Source organism: Lacerta agilis, chromosome 4 (assembly GCF_009819535.1).
Source record: "Lacerta agilis isolate rLacAgi1 chromosome 4, rLacAgi1.pri, whole genome shotgun sequence".
Classification (NCBI taxonomy): Eukaryota; Metazoa; Chordata; class Lepidosauria; order Squamata; family Lacertidae; genus Lacerta; species Lacerta agilis.
In genome coordinates, this window is record NC_046315.1 from 33,897,305 (window position 1) to 33,912,189 (window position 14,885).

Here is a 14,885-nt window from a genome sequence, read left to right on the forward strand (position 1 = left end):
TTTTAGGGTAATTATAAGGTGAGTAAAATGCGCTTCCTTCTCCCAGGTTGGTAGGTGCTTCAGGATTTGCTTTTAAGCGTTTTATATCCATGGGGTCACGAAGAGTCGGACACGACTGAACAACAACATCCCCATTTCATACTGCAGAGAAACAGCCCCCCCCCCAAAATGTGGGAAACTGTCCTTAGTGTCCTAAACTGTTGAATAAAAATAACTCAGTAATGGAATTTGGTCTTTGTTAGTTACCCATTTATGTTCTCAATAAACCCCAAACCACCAGTCCCAATAACCTGGCAATGGACTCAGCAGGTTGCTGTGACCAAATAAGTCACTGTGTTTTAAGTAGGTGAGGGGAAGGTGTAGCTTGTATTATGGCTTTATAAAGAGGACATTGTGGGCCAGTGCTTTTCCTAGCTATTTTGCTGCTGAGCTTTCTTCCCTTGTATCTCACTGTTTTCAATTCCCCTCACTCTGAAAGATAAAACCATTACCTGCATTAACTGCAAGTTACAACTTGATTTTCTGCTTTTCTCAGAAACAAGTCTTACTGAGTTCAGGAGGGCTTGCTGCTTAGTAAGGGTGCTTAGGATTGAAAGTGGCATCTCCAATAAGATTTTTTTCTTCATGATTTCTTGTGAGCTAGAGTTGTGCCCCACAAACAAAATCTATTCCTTTCCCTATTTTAATAAACCCAATTTCTTATATGATCTTCCATTTCTATCTCATGCTTTCAATTATCTATCTTATGCATGACTCTCATTTCTTGTGTTCTTCCTCAAGTAAATTCATTTATATGGAGTTGCTGTTCACCAAAAGTATTCCTGTCAATAAACACTTCCTTGAGACTGTGCTCCCTTTTCTTCTTCTGATGCAAGGATTATCTACAGTATACTCCAACCCGGGGGGGGGGGGCCTTTAATCTCATGTGATCTCCTGCTTAAATTATAACATTTTAAGTCCAGCAGCAGTGAAATGAGTTGCTACTTCATATATCTTGTGAAAGTATAATCTCAGCAATAATATTCCTTTTGGGGAGAGAGAGAGAGAGAGAGAGAGAGAGAGAGAGAGAGAGAGAGAGAGAGAGAGAGAGTATTCCGGAACACTTGATGTGCTTGATTCTATTTGACTCTACCACAGATTGTACCAAGAGGTTTTGCATACTTGAATAAGCTGGATATCTCTGCAAGCAAAACATGGTTAATGAACTTCTTTATCTATAAGGTCCATACACCACATTTTCAAGTATCCAGCTCAAATATGCCGTGCAGGTTTGTTTTGTTTTAAGCCTGCAGGTTGGGCAGTATCCGTATACCATTCAACTGCACCTCTTCAATGAACTGTAGTAGTGCTAGCCCAATTTCTTACATTGTCGTCCTTTTTTGCGTAGTGCAAAGTTGTTGTTATTAAATAATTAGTACATTTATATTCCCACCTTCCTCCCAAAGGAGCCTAGAGAGGTAAAGAACAATGCAGAAAGCAATACAATTGACAATAAGCAAACAAACACTTGAAAAACATTACAAACATCTAAAAACAGATCCTCACAGCTAAGAATTTCAAGGTTGCCGGGAACAGTGTGTTTCAGGTTTCAAATGCTTGGCTGAACAGCAGAGGCGTAGGAAGGGGGGGTGCGGTGGGTGCAGTCCGCCCTGGGTGTCACAACTGAGGGGGTGACAAAATGGCAGGCGAGTGGGCGGCACATCTCATGTCTCACCCGGCTGCGGAGAGCAGGAGGAGAGTGAGCAGCAGCTTCCCTGCCCCTCTCCTACTCTGAACTGTGGCACGTGGGAAGACACCATCCGTGCCCCACTCCAGCACGCTCCGCCCCCCTCGGGAGTGCGCCCACCCTGGACAGGGCGGGCATATACTCTGCCGCTGCTGAACAGCAATGCTTAAAATTCATAGAATCATAGAATCATAGAGTTGGAAGAGACCACAAGGGCCATCCAGTCCAACCCCCTGCCAAGCAGGAAACACCATCAAAGCATTCCTGACAGATGGCTGTCAAGCCTCCGCTTAAAGACCTCCAAAGAAGGAGACTCCACCACACTCCTTGGTAGCAAATTCCACTGCCGAACAGCTCTCACTGTCAGGAAGTTCTTCCTAATTCCTCCTGAGTGTTACTAATAAGGGAGACAGATGCACCTCACCAGGGAGGACGTTCCACAAAGTGTGAACCATCATTGAGAAGGTCCTGTTGCAGTGGCGAACACCCAGCAGTGGGGGCCCCTGCCAATTGTAGGGCCCAAGATGGTTGATGCTAAGGGAAGCACTATTTTAGGTGCAAGTTGGGATAGCGCTACAGCAATTTTGGTGGGCACATGGAACAGGGGAAATGTTTCATTTCCTCACAATGCTACCACCTAGAAATAAAAATGTGGTATTAGACTTATGGCAAAACTCTGATATATAGTTTTTGAATAACTGTTTGGTATTAATTTTATTTGTTTATATTTGTCATGAGTCAACATTTTAGAAGCAATTTTTTTTAAATGGGCAAACAGTCTTTTCCCCGCCTCGAAATCACTGGAGAGCTGTAGCGATTTAATAGGACTAAACACAACATACATTCATTTCATTTGCTATGAATAATGTTTTGTCAATGAAACCAAATGTTAAACTGAGAAGAAATGCACCATATGGATGCCAAAACTGCAGCAATTCGAGATCAATCAATATTATGCTGGGTAAAATGTTTTTTCAGCTATCTTTGATCTAAGAACAATATGTTGCTAGCTTTCCTCTCATCTCTGCAGGATCTTTATACTCCTAGCTTTCTTATCATTGTGTTCTTGCTCTAAAAAAAAAAACTAAAAAAAAAAACAGAAGAAAGACATTCAGAAAGAACACTAGTTATCATCCTGGTAAACTTTGCTTTCTTTACTACCTTGCCATTAGGAAACTGCCCAAAATGAATTTAGGAAAGTGAACAAAAGGGAGGAAGAAGAGAAGGGGAAAGAACATTTGACAACAGAACTTTAGGAGTGGTTCCTATGTTTGACATTTTGCATATTAATTTATAAAGTCAGAAATATAACTTATTTATTTATTAGTAGTACTTATAGCTCTCCCTTCACCAAATGTTCCCAGAGTGGGTTACAAAAATAGAATGATTAAAATAAGTACAATGTGCAATTAAAATAATTGAAAATTAAAAAAATAAACAATATCCAGCATTAGAAGAATGAAACAGCAGCACAGACAACAGTTCACAGCAATCAACAACAATGTAGGAGGGAAGATAAGCAGGTTCTTTTATAAATAAAAGCTACACGTTACTGGCTCTGCATGTCCATAAGCATAATCTGAAGGGGAAAAAATATTTAGGGGATTTGGCTAACACCCACATCATCTATCAACACTCATTGAGTGACCTTAAGGCTTTATTTGGCTGATGTGGGCATTAGCCCGTTTCATTTCAACGTTTCTGCATCTCCAAATCATACAATTTGAATTAGTTAATGAGAAAATAGCCGGATAGTGTTGTTGACTTTGAGTGTCATCCAACTTTAGTTTGATAATTCATAATTAATAATTGCAGTATCCAACTTGTCTGGATTATTGTGCACAGTACACTGTGCAATTTCTACAAAGTCAAAGAAAATATCACCTAATAGAGACTGGATAATTGGTATAGTAGCTAAATAATGAATGCACAGTGCGTCAATCTCTGAGCTCTTGCGGTTCAGTGGACATTATCTTGGAAACTTGGTTTTACTCTGCGGCCTTGGGCAAGACACTTTGCTTTAGTTCTCTTAACTGTAAAACAGAAATAAAGCTCAGAAGGCTGTTAGGAGGTGATAAGAAAATGTGACTATCTGCCCTGAGCCTCAGGCTATGTACAAAAAAAATCAAGATAAATAATAATATAGTTGACTTCTGACATTATCCAAACCAACTTGGATTAGAAATTCAACTGAAATGTCATGTAAGCGGAGCTGGATAAATTGGAATATTTACTTGTCTCTGGATGTTAACTGAATTACCATGTTATGGTTTGGAAATATTCTCGAGTTGCCCATGAATGGAAGGGTTCTCTCTATCCATGGGAAATGTGGAGGGATCCTGCTGGCGGAAGAGAACCATTTCACTGATTCCTCTTCTTCTGGAGGGCAGATAAACATCCAGGGCATTTTGGGAGGAAGGCAGGGGCAGCAAGCAGGTGGGAGACATTCACAAATGTCACTTCCCCCTGTTCTGCCAGTGGAAGCATCCTCTGAGCTAAACTCTGCTTGGGAGATGCCTGTCAGGACAAAGTATGGATCCAAGCCAACGTTTATGGCATTTCTCTATTGTGCAAGGTGCTACTAGAATTATTTTGGATGACAATAAAAAGGTAGATGATATGTGTGCCATTCAGTCACTACCTTCCTGTACAATATAGACATGTAACATAGCCAAAACTACACATGCAATTTAATACTGCAAGATATAGTGTATAGCTTGATGAAGATGTCAACTCAGTATGCAGCAGTGGTGAAAAGGGCAAATTCCACGCTAAGGATCATCAGGAAAGGAATTGAAAATAAAATTGCTAGTATCGTAATGCCATTATATAAATCTATGGTGTGACCTTTGCAATGCTGTGTATGGTTCTGGTTGCCTCACCTCAAAAGGGATGTAGTAGAATTGGAAGAGATTCCAACAAGGGCAACCAAAATTATCAAGGGGATAGGAGTGATTCCCCTATGCAGAAAGGTTACAGTGTTCAGGACTTTTTCATTTAGAGGAAAGGCAAGTAAGAGTGGTCAGGGGAGGAGGTGTCAGAAGCTAAAGAGGTAACAGGGGTTAGTGAGCAGAGGGAGGCTGAAGCAGAGAGCAGTCCAGAATCAGAGGTAGAAGCTGCAGCAGGAGAGTGGGATGTCGGAGGCCAAGAGACAGAGATGAGCCAGGCTGGTGAAGAGGCCTGGGTGTCTTCCCTCCTGTTGAGACATTCTCTGCTCCCCACTGGTCTACCAGAACCAGGAGAGGCATGAAGTGAGAGGAGCAAAGAGAGACATGCAGGCACAGTCTCAGATTGCTTGGGTAAACCCCTGGATAATTTTGCAGACTTGGGCAGCTGTGGAAAGGCAGGGACTTCCAGTCTCTGCAACTGCTTCATGGGGGCAAGACCTACCAAAGAAGAGTTGCTGTGTTCATTAGGCCTGATACTCCTGTGCAGATGCTGTTTCTTCTAATAAAGAGTTAACTCCACTTTGTGTAATTTACTGATGACTCGCTCCCGACACTCCTCTATTTGTGTGCTACTATCAAGTTAGAATAACAAGAAACAGTAAACTGAATAGACAAGTCTTTACAATTTAAATTTCAGAGACATAGATGGAAGTCAGTACAGTGGTACCTCGGTTTACGAACTTAATCCGTTCTGGAAGTCTGTTCTTTAACCAAAACCATTCTTAAACCAAGGCGTGCTTTCCCTAATGAGGCCTCCTGCCACTGGTGTTCTCCCCCCATTCGGCTTCCATTCTTAGACCAAGGTAAAGTTTGCAAACCGGGATACTACTTCCAGTTTCGTGGAGTTCGTAAGCCGAATAGTTCGTAAACAAGGGCTGTTCTTAAACCGAGGTACCACTGTATATGTAATCAATGTTCTGTATGTATTTGTAAAAAGAAGTATGGCTGCAATCTTACCATCACTTACTTGGGAGTAAACCACACTGAATTCAATAGGACCTTTCAGTAGATATGGTTAGGATTGCACTGTAAGCCACCAATGATCTGCACTGTGAGCTCTTCTAGAATATTCTTGGCCTGTGGTGTTCTCTTTGTGGACCAGCTCACAATTCAGATTGTTGTAAAAGTTGTGCAGGTACCTTTCTAGTGAAACATAGTGTGTATATAAACAAATAATTATCTTCTTTGAAGTTTTGAGGAAGAGCAGGACAGTTGGCTTTGAATACTTTAGCTTTTATGTTCAAATCCACTGAATCTATATTCCAATCCTCATTTCATTTCATCCTTGAATTTCTGGGATGTCGGACTTGGCACAGAATTTAATAGACAAGACTGTAGTAGCGTTCTAAGGTGTTCTGCTCATCAATATTTTCCATTGCTCCTAGTAGATATTTGATTTTAAAATGTCAGCACAGCATTTCATTAATCAGCTATCAATTGAAAATTTTAGCCAACTTTTTATTGATACATAATTCATCACTTATGGATTACTCAATCGTCTATTGTGTCAAATAACGGCAAACCCTGTAATCTGCTGGGATTACACAACCATTGAACAATGTTTTCTCATTATTAAACTACTTTATACACTCTCATTTTTCAGGGTTTGAGGAGGGAATCCTGTTTTAGTTTAGACTGTAGTTCTATGTACAATGGAGGTGGGTATAGAAGGCTGCAGCTTTAGCTGCTGCTATGTAAATATAATGAATTTTTGAAGCACCACCTTCTTATTTTAACAGCTGAAGAATGCAGCCATTGCACAAGGCATTTCAGCAGCAGTAGTCTCACACACAAGCTCATTTATACATACTGCAAGTAATATGATATCTCTGCATGGAGGCTAGGGATATGTATACACTATATCTTTAAAACATGCTGAAGCACCTTTCCTTCCTTCAGATAATTATGGGTGCTGTGGTTTTCTAAAGGTTGCTGGGAATTTTAAGTCTGTAAGGGATAAACTACAGTGCCCAGAAGTCTCTGAGCAAAAGGGTGTGCTTTAAAGACATAAGATGTGCACAGTCTTCAACAGGAGAGAGCCAAGTTCAACCGCTTACTCGGCCAGAAAGCTCACAGGGTGGCGAACCTGGGGCCAGTTATTTTCTCTCAAGTTTTGGATATAAAAGCATGTGTGCAGGGGAAGGACCACATGTTTTGTTGAGCTCCCTGGGAGAAAATGGGGGTAAAAATATAATAATCAATGTACCAATGTGACAAAAGGCCATTGCATGGAATGGAGAATCCAAGTGAACCTCCCATATCCACATCTCATCCTGTTTCCATGTGCCAAGCAAATTATTCATATACTAGAGCATGAAAAATTTGCATGGCACAGAAGCAGATGGCTGAATGGAGTTATGGGAAGCTAACACAGACCTTTCCCTCTTGCTGTCTGCAGGCATATGGCTGGAGAAGGGAATGGAGGAAACAAAGTCTCGGTTGCTCCTAGTGGAAATCCTCTCTGTGCCGGCACTGCACCTATGCTTCTACTGGGCTTAGCTCCCCTGGGTATTATTATTATTATTATTATTATGAAAGACAATGGATTGTTTTCAGTAGTGCTACATACATTCACCACTACAAAAAAAAATCTACAGAAAAATCCAAATGCAAGGTTGCGGGTTATTTGTAAAAGCTGTGCATAGCAGTCCTTGTTTACATGGTGGTTAATCTTTGTGTTACTTCCGCTGCTTTATTTCAAAAACTTGGGGGGGGGGGAAAGTAATTGCTAGGCATTTGAAAGGTGCCACATCTAGTGATTTCCCCTCTTCTAATAACAGGCATAGATTTCCATGCATGGACTGCACCATCTGCACTAAAAAGAGGCTGCTGCAGTCATTAACCTCACTTGCAAGCACAGAACTGGCAGCAATCCAGAAGCACAGCAGAGGTATTTATGTATGTGTGGGTGGGTGTGCATGGGTGGGTTTGGGGTGGTGGTGGTGGTATTTTTTGCTCTTACGAACACATTACAAAACACATGCATGATTTTCACTGGAGTTGCACAGCTTGGAAGTGAGATGTTTCAAATAAGTATCTTAAATAATTTTCACATCCCAACTCATCGTAGTAATGATCCAATATTTTAGGAAACAAAAGTTGATGTATGTTCACCATAGAAAAAGTCACCTCAAACATTCCTCTCTCCATTTGCACACCCTTGTCTCTTAGCAAAGACTGTGTGTTGCAGCACCCACTCTTCTGTTTACTGAAGGCTTCAGTCCATACTTTCTTAAGCCTTCTTGATGAACCAGTGACATTCCTGCTTTGCGTACCTTTGGTGATAATCACACATACAAACACAGGCTGTACCCAGTGCTGCCATTCCACTCACACAAGACTTCTGCTTGCAATAGAAGTTCCCCCTCTTCTCCACTGCCCCCACCCTTTAGAGAGGATTTTCATGAGCAGATTTGGGGGGGGGGGGGTAGGTGGGCAGAGATGAGGAAGTTAAGTATAGGAGTGTAGGAGTAGTGTTTTCCATTCTACCCACATCATATAGTATATGAATATTCTAATACCCCAATATCACTGTTGCGTTGCAACTATTTTACTTTCATTGGTTTTTTTATGGGGGAGACGCAGGGGAAAGCATACCCCTAAACATTTTGTGAATCTAAGTTTGGCCTCATTGAGGGACAGTATTTCAATATGAGTAGGAAAATGAGAGTACCCCCTAGACATATTTTTTTCAGGAAAAAAGCACTGCTTACTTTTATTATGTTGGCATAGTGAAATTATTATGAGTATACCAAAGCATGAGCTGAGTGACTCATTCTTGGTACAGAATGAACTTGGTGACTTGGATTACCAAATTGTCTACAACTGGGTTTTCACCCATTTTATATTTCCCTTTTGAGAGTTAGATGTGATCACTTCTGGTAAAGCCCAACCACACTGAGCACATGAAATATCATTCATAAGGGAAATGTGCTGTATGTTTTCAGACCGTCTTTTGGTCTCGCTCATCGTGTAACAAACAGTGCCAACTTAAGACGACCTATATCTCACCATAAAAACGATCATTTCCTACCTGCCTGAATAAGAATTTATGAAATCACTTCACTTGTGTTATAATTAATTTTCAAAGAAATATTTGCTGCCTTAGGTGCAAGGAAGCTTACTGGTTCATTAAATCTTGTTCTGCAATCATCCTTTCTAATGCTGAACTTGGTGGTCCCATTCCTATCAGCTGGGCAGTGAAACAGGGCCACCTACAGACAAAGGAGTAATTTTCACATACTCAGGGGACACCCCAGCAGTAACATTAAGAATTTCATCCCTCCAGGATGCTTACTATAAGCTGTTAGGAGCTTGCGCAGGCTGTTACGATTTTTCCTTCCTCACCCCCCCATACATTATCCATGAACCCTGAACAGTGCTACTAAGCTCTTTAATAGAAGCACTCCCATTGTGGGTCACTATTTGTCACTTTTCATGCCATACCAGGTGGTGTCATGGTTATCAGCTCCACAGGGAAATGGGATGCCCTCCAGGGGAAAAAAAATATTGTTGTGGGGTGTTCAAGAGAAGCTATAGGTGTGTTAAAAAATGAACATTTTAAATTTGTGTTAGAGAAACTCAACACACACTGATGACTGAACATAATTATTGCTCTCCAGGAGACAGGTGCTGTTAAGGATATTGGCTGGGGGGGGGGGAGTTGAGGAAAAGAGTAGAGGAAAATTGGCTTATTAGAGTTCATAACAGTTTATGGTATCTTGGAGGTGGGCATTACTGCCACCATTAATTATGCTATATGTTTTTAAGGGTTCTGATTGTTTGGAATGGAATGGAGTGAAGCATTTACAATGTTCCTAATTATTCACCCCTCAAATAAGTCTTTACACTGAAGGAGCAGAGTCTAAGATAAAAGTATATTGGAAGGAGGAATGTCGTCAGGACCCGGAACTGTCACATATGCTGTGTGGAAGCAGAGCAAATATACTCCCTTACTCCCTTAGGCTGGGGCTAAATGAGCAGCTTCCTGTTCAACCACTCATAAAATTCAGGAATCAGCAGTATAAGGCAAGTGAACAATAGTGCAAAACCACTATGGTTATGAAGCTACTTAGGTAGCCAAAGAGCCCAGCAGTTCAAGACTCCTGAGATATGGAAGGAGAAGTTTCCCAGTTGTTTATCCTCTTCATGTATGTGCGATAGCCTAGTGAGTCCCTAGCCTGGGTGCATTCAGCCTCTTCTTCTCGTTGTGCAAATTTCCCCATGGTATACTATATATACGTATGTGCATTGTCAATTTAAGCATTTTAAATTGTTATTTTTAAGAGCTTTTGCCACAAGAAAGGCTTCATTCAGATAAAACAGAAATATTCTGTTTTAAATCACTGTAGTAAAAGGTATTGCAGGGCAAAGTACATCTGTACTACCGAGATACAAGGTTGCTCTCTCTCCTGCCCCTCCCACCCGCTTGATTCTGCAAAGCATCCGGGACCACTTCACATGTTCTGCTTTTCTAACAAGCGAGGGGATATCACGTAGGAAAAATAAGCGTAGAGTCTGTTCATAGATCAGCGGAGCAACAATTGCACAGGTGTGTATTGGGCTGTGGGCAGATGTTTTACTAGGAAAACTGTGCCCCCAATATAATATCACCATTTCAGCAGTGTGTGTGTAACCTACTCCACACCATCAGACAGCAAAATAAAAAGGCTGAGAGGCACAATCCAGGGAAGCCGCATATGATGATGCACTTGCCCTGAAACCAGTTTCTGTTTAGTTCCTTTTAAAATCAATGAGATTATTCCAGGGAAGGATCAAGGGGCTGGCAGTGCAGAGTTGAGATTTTAAGAACAGTGTGTCCCTAACTAAACCAGACCCAACTCACCCTTTCCATCTATCTCATACCGATTGAGCTGTCAGCTGAAGTCTTTGGTAAGATCTGGGATCACAGAGGCAGCAAAACTCATGGGAAAAGATCAATTTAAGAATTGAAAGGCTCTTCACTGTGGAGTCAGGCTGCTGAAGCACTTTTGGTGTGAAGCTCCTGAACAGAAACCGTGTTAAGCCTGCTGTAGCTAAAGCATCCAAATGTTCTTTGGCCCTTTAGTGCCCTGCCCTATGTATGTATGCATGGAGAGAAGTCCCACTGGATTCACTGGGATTTACCACCAAGAAAGCGTGAACAGGATTTCAAGTAGATGCGTCTCGGATTTTTAATTCACAGTGGCTCGAGTTTTCTGCTGGCTCCTACTTTTCCCGATGAACATTGTACATACATCCTGCATCTCCCAGCTTCATGATTCTGAAAAAGGACGGTCGCCCAGGCCAGCTCAGACCACGGGGAAGGCAATCTAGAGAAGCAATTCACGTGCCAGCCATTTCATCTTCGAAATGGTCAAGCTTCCTTCACCCAAACGCCCCACCGCGTCTTCATGCACTTCTCCGCCCGATCTGGGAGCTTTACAATGCTGCAATCCTATGCGCCCTTCCCTCGGATCAAGCTCCGTTGAACACAGTGGGACTTACTTCTCCGCAAACGCGCCTATGGGATCCCACAGCACGTGAGGATCTCCAGCTCGGAATCCCAACCGCGCTGTTACCTATCGATGCACTTCCAGCCTCATCCTGCAACCGGCTGGCCCCCTAAATTGTCACTCCCCAGCCCTACTCCCGGGTGCCAAGCGGCGATTTAAAACTATGATGCACGAGGGCGCCCGGCCCCCAAACCCCACGGACGCTTCAGCAACGACGTCTCCTTCCACTCAGGAAGGGCTCTAAGCAGCCTCTCTCTGCTCCCCCCTCCCTGCCCATGCCTCGAGCTCGCCCTGCGGAGCCAATGGGAAAGCTTCTCTCCTCCGCCCCCCGCCCTGCAGTCGCCGCGGCCTCTGGCTCCCTCCTCTCACAGCCGAGCACCTCGCACTCGGGAGAGCCGAGCGGACCCGAGGGCTCTCGGCAGACGGCGCGGGCGGGGCCAGGCGAGCGATGGGGAAGGGGCGTGCCTTCCCTGGGCTGGCCCCGCCTCCGCTCGCCGCTCTCGGTCCTGGAGCGCCGCTAGGCTGCCAGAGGGAAAGAGCCACCTGCTCGTGTGCAGTCGGGGCCGGCGAGCCGCTCGCTTCCTCTCGCTCTCTCCTCGTCTCTCGCAGGGACCGCCGGAGCTTGCCGCTTGCTCGCTCGCCCGCCGCGCCTCCAACTTCTGCCTAGAAAGTTCCCGGCGGGCGGGAGTTTCGCTTTGTAGGAGGACCGGGTGGAGGGGAGTAAAAAAACGAAGTCGTCGTCGTCTGCGCTGTCTGAGGGAAAGCGAAAGAACAGCTCAGAGAGCGCGCGCGAGGAGGAGCCGTCTGCGCGCTTTCGTCCCCTCGCCTCAGGAGTGGCAGCGCCCGAAGTCGCCGTTCGCCTGGCGCTTCGCGGGGAGGCGGGATGGAGACCCCCTCTGCCGCCGCCGCCGCCTGCTGCTGCCCCCGACGCCCGCTGCAGCCGCCTTCGCGGCTTCTCCTGCTGCTCAGCCTGCTGCTCTCTGCCCTTTGCCTGCGGCCAGGTAAGTGCGGGGCTCCGGCGAGGCGCAGGTGGGGGACGGGGACACGCGACGGGGGCGCCCGGTAGCCGCGCGCGGCGGAGCTGCTCCGGAACTTAACGAAGGAGGGGCGGGCAGGGGCGAGCCCTGCGAAGGAGGCTGCAGGTGGTGGGTCTGACTAGCCCCGTGTCGCGCGCTCCGTCGGACTCGCAGCTTCCTCCTGCCGTCTGGGGGAGAGAGGCTCCTTCTCTCTCGATCCCCTTCTCTCTCTTGTGATCTTGTGGCAGGCTCGCGCCTGGCGATGGAGATTTCCAGCGTTTGGTGGCGGCGGCGGTGGTAGTTGCGATTTGGCGAGGATCGATCGCATTGCTGATTAAACAGGCTGGTCCCCCAAATCCGCAGCTCTGTGCCTATTGAACTCAATGGGACTTCGCCCCTTTACTCAGAAAGATCGGCTGCTGCGCAGACCCTTTGGATTGTACTGGTAGTGGGTGCTTTTTGAAGAATGCGTTAATTCTTCCATATAGTGCTCAGGGTTGTTGTTTTTTTTAAAAAAAAGGTGTGTTCATTTCCCACCCATCTACCCCCCCCCCCCTCTAGCATTGCAAGGCTCCGATCTTGTTACATGTCTTGGAGAAGCCTCACTGAAAACGGGGGAGGGGTTAACTGGTTTAGGATCGGGCTGCTACATGACACTTCCACTGCGATTCGTAGTGCTTTTGGAACGTACCCCATTTTCAGTATTAAATATTTTCGCCCTGCATACTTTCTTTTCTTATCTCCACCACCCTACTTCCGAATATATGCTGCTGGTTAAGTTTTCAGCATTTTCTCCATTACAGTTTGTGGACTATCCCCCCGCCCCCCAATTTTCCCCGGCTGCTTTCGTTTTATTGTGAAAGCAAACAAAATCTGCTTTCTGTGGTTGCCAGCACCCGTTTAGCTCCCAGAGGAATTCTCAAAGATCTGTCGGAAACAGAAAAGCCTCTTGCTGGGTGGGTTTCTCCCCTCTCCCTTTCAAAGTTCCCCTTCTGGCTGTGCTGCTGGAGAGGGAGCAGAAAGAGGTGACCTCACCTGCATTTGTTAGGAAACCTATGACAAGCAGATCTCTCAGTGTGTTGATTTGCTCTGTGTGTGTGTGTGTGAGAGAGAGAGAGTGGGGGGGGGGGAATGAGATATGGGGAGGGAGGTAAGATTCTTAAATACCAACCAAGATAATTCAGACTGACGCTAGTTGCCAGCTAAAGGCAGATCTGTGAGGCGTGTCACTTTGGATTGTGCATTTTCAATCACTAATACTTTAAGCATCAATATAATAAGCCCCTCAGAGAGACTTGCCATTGTATCTGCAAATGTGGATACATAGGAATAGCAGAAAGGCTTTCCAGCCTTTCTGGGAATAGTTCCACCTCACAGTTTGGGTTAGACTTTGTTCATATGTATGTATGAATGAGTAAGAGATTTGTTCTAATTCTCATCCAGAGTCAGCCTGAGCATTGCATTGGTGGTAGGATAGACACCTCTGGTTGAATTCGACTGACCACAACAACACTGAGCCAGAAAAGCTCCCTTGCAATTCCTATGGCTGTTATTCAGGGCTGGCGATTTTGGATCATGCAGATCATTTGTTTGTTTTGCGAGTCTTTTAACTCCCACCCCCTGCAAAGGGTTGAAGCTCTCCCATGTCAAGGTCCTCTTGACAGTACCTCCTAGAGCTGTAATTTGCCCACTGAATTTTTGAAAACAACTCTATGAATATTACCGGTAGTTCTTCTAACATTATGAGTAGTAGCCTATTGCGTGCAAGTGAATGCGGATTCCCAACTACATTCCTTTTCTTCTGGAGCAGAATAGGTCAGTTTGAAATCTCTGGAGTAAGTGGGCTGTAAGTGAAAGTTCAGTTTGACTCCTGCTACCGCTGGAGCTTCTTGTGATTTCAGCAAACAGGAAAGTACTGAAGTGTCTTCGAAACAACCTGGGCAGTTCTGTTTCTGATTTTCTATCTGTCTCATTGTGCATGCACTGAAATCAAGGGAAGCAAACTGTGAACTGTGTTCTTCCTCCACTGTGGAGAATGTCTCATTATTCTTGTAGAAAGAGCGTCAGCCTGTGGTGACATTTTGTATTGCTCTGAGAGAGAGGCTTTGTGTGCCTGCCTTTAGAGTCAAGACAGAAGGGTTGCAGTGTTTTTCAGTCACCAGACTGTACATTTTGAGAACTCCCCTATTAACCATATAAAGGCCACTTTATAACTTGGGAAAACAGAAATCAACTTTGCAGCAGGCACACATTTTTCAGGGCACGTATGCCTAGCAATACTCCGATTTGAATAAGTTCTAATTTCAATGAATGCCACTAAGTAGCCTGGTAACAACAGCATTGCATTCCCCCCCCCCCCCGTTACGTTATGCAATTAACTACATTGTTTAATTATCATGACTTTAAGTAGCAGTCCCAGAGCCGTCTCATCCATATAAGCCGGTGGCGCGGTGCGCCAGGGCGCTGGGCGCCCCAGGGGCGCCCCCGCGAGCCCGCCGGCATACCGGGCTCCTCCTCCCCAACCCGCCCCCGCCCCCACGGGCAGGCGGGCACTCGCGCGCCGGCGGGCGGGCTGTAAGCCGCCCGCCCTCGCCTCCCAGAGCCCCAGCTGGAGCGCTGGAGCGGCGCGGGGCTTTGCGCGACCTTCCAGCACTCCAGCTGGGGCTCTGGGAGGCGAGGGCGGCCGGCTCGCGCTCCCGCG

At 45.2% G+C, this 14,885-nt stretch overlaps 1 protein-coding gene across 5 annotated transcripts in view; it reads left to right on the forward strand.

The window, feature by feature from the left end:
* Positions 1-11,685: 11,685 nt before the first annotated feature.
* The window catches only part of ALCAM (activated leukocyte cell adhesion molecule), a 120,093-nt gene continuing 116,893 nt past the window's right edge, over positions 11,686-14,885 (forward strand). For 3 of the 5 annotated variants that reach the window (XM_033146673.1, XM_033146675.1, XM_033146676.1), the window contains exon 1: positions 11,688-12,169. In XM_033146673.1, coding sequence (XP_033002564.1) covers positions 12,052-12,169 — 118 coding nt within the window. In that variant the 5' untranslated portion in view covers positions 11,688-12,051. Of the gene's footprint in view, positions 12,170-14,885 lie in introns of all 5 variants that reach the window. The other 2 variants (XM_033146674.1, XM_033146672.1) reach the window with 2 other exon arrangements.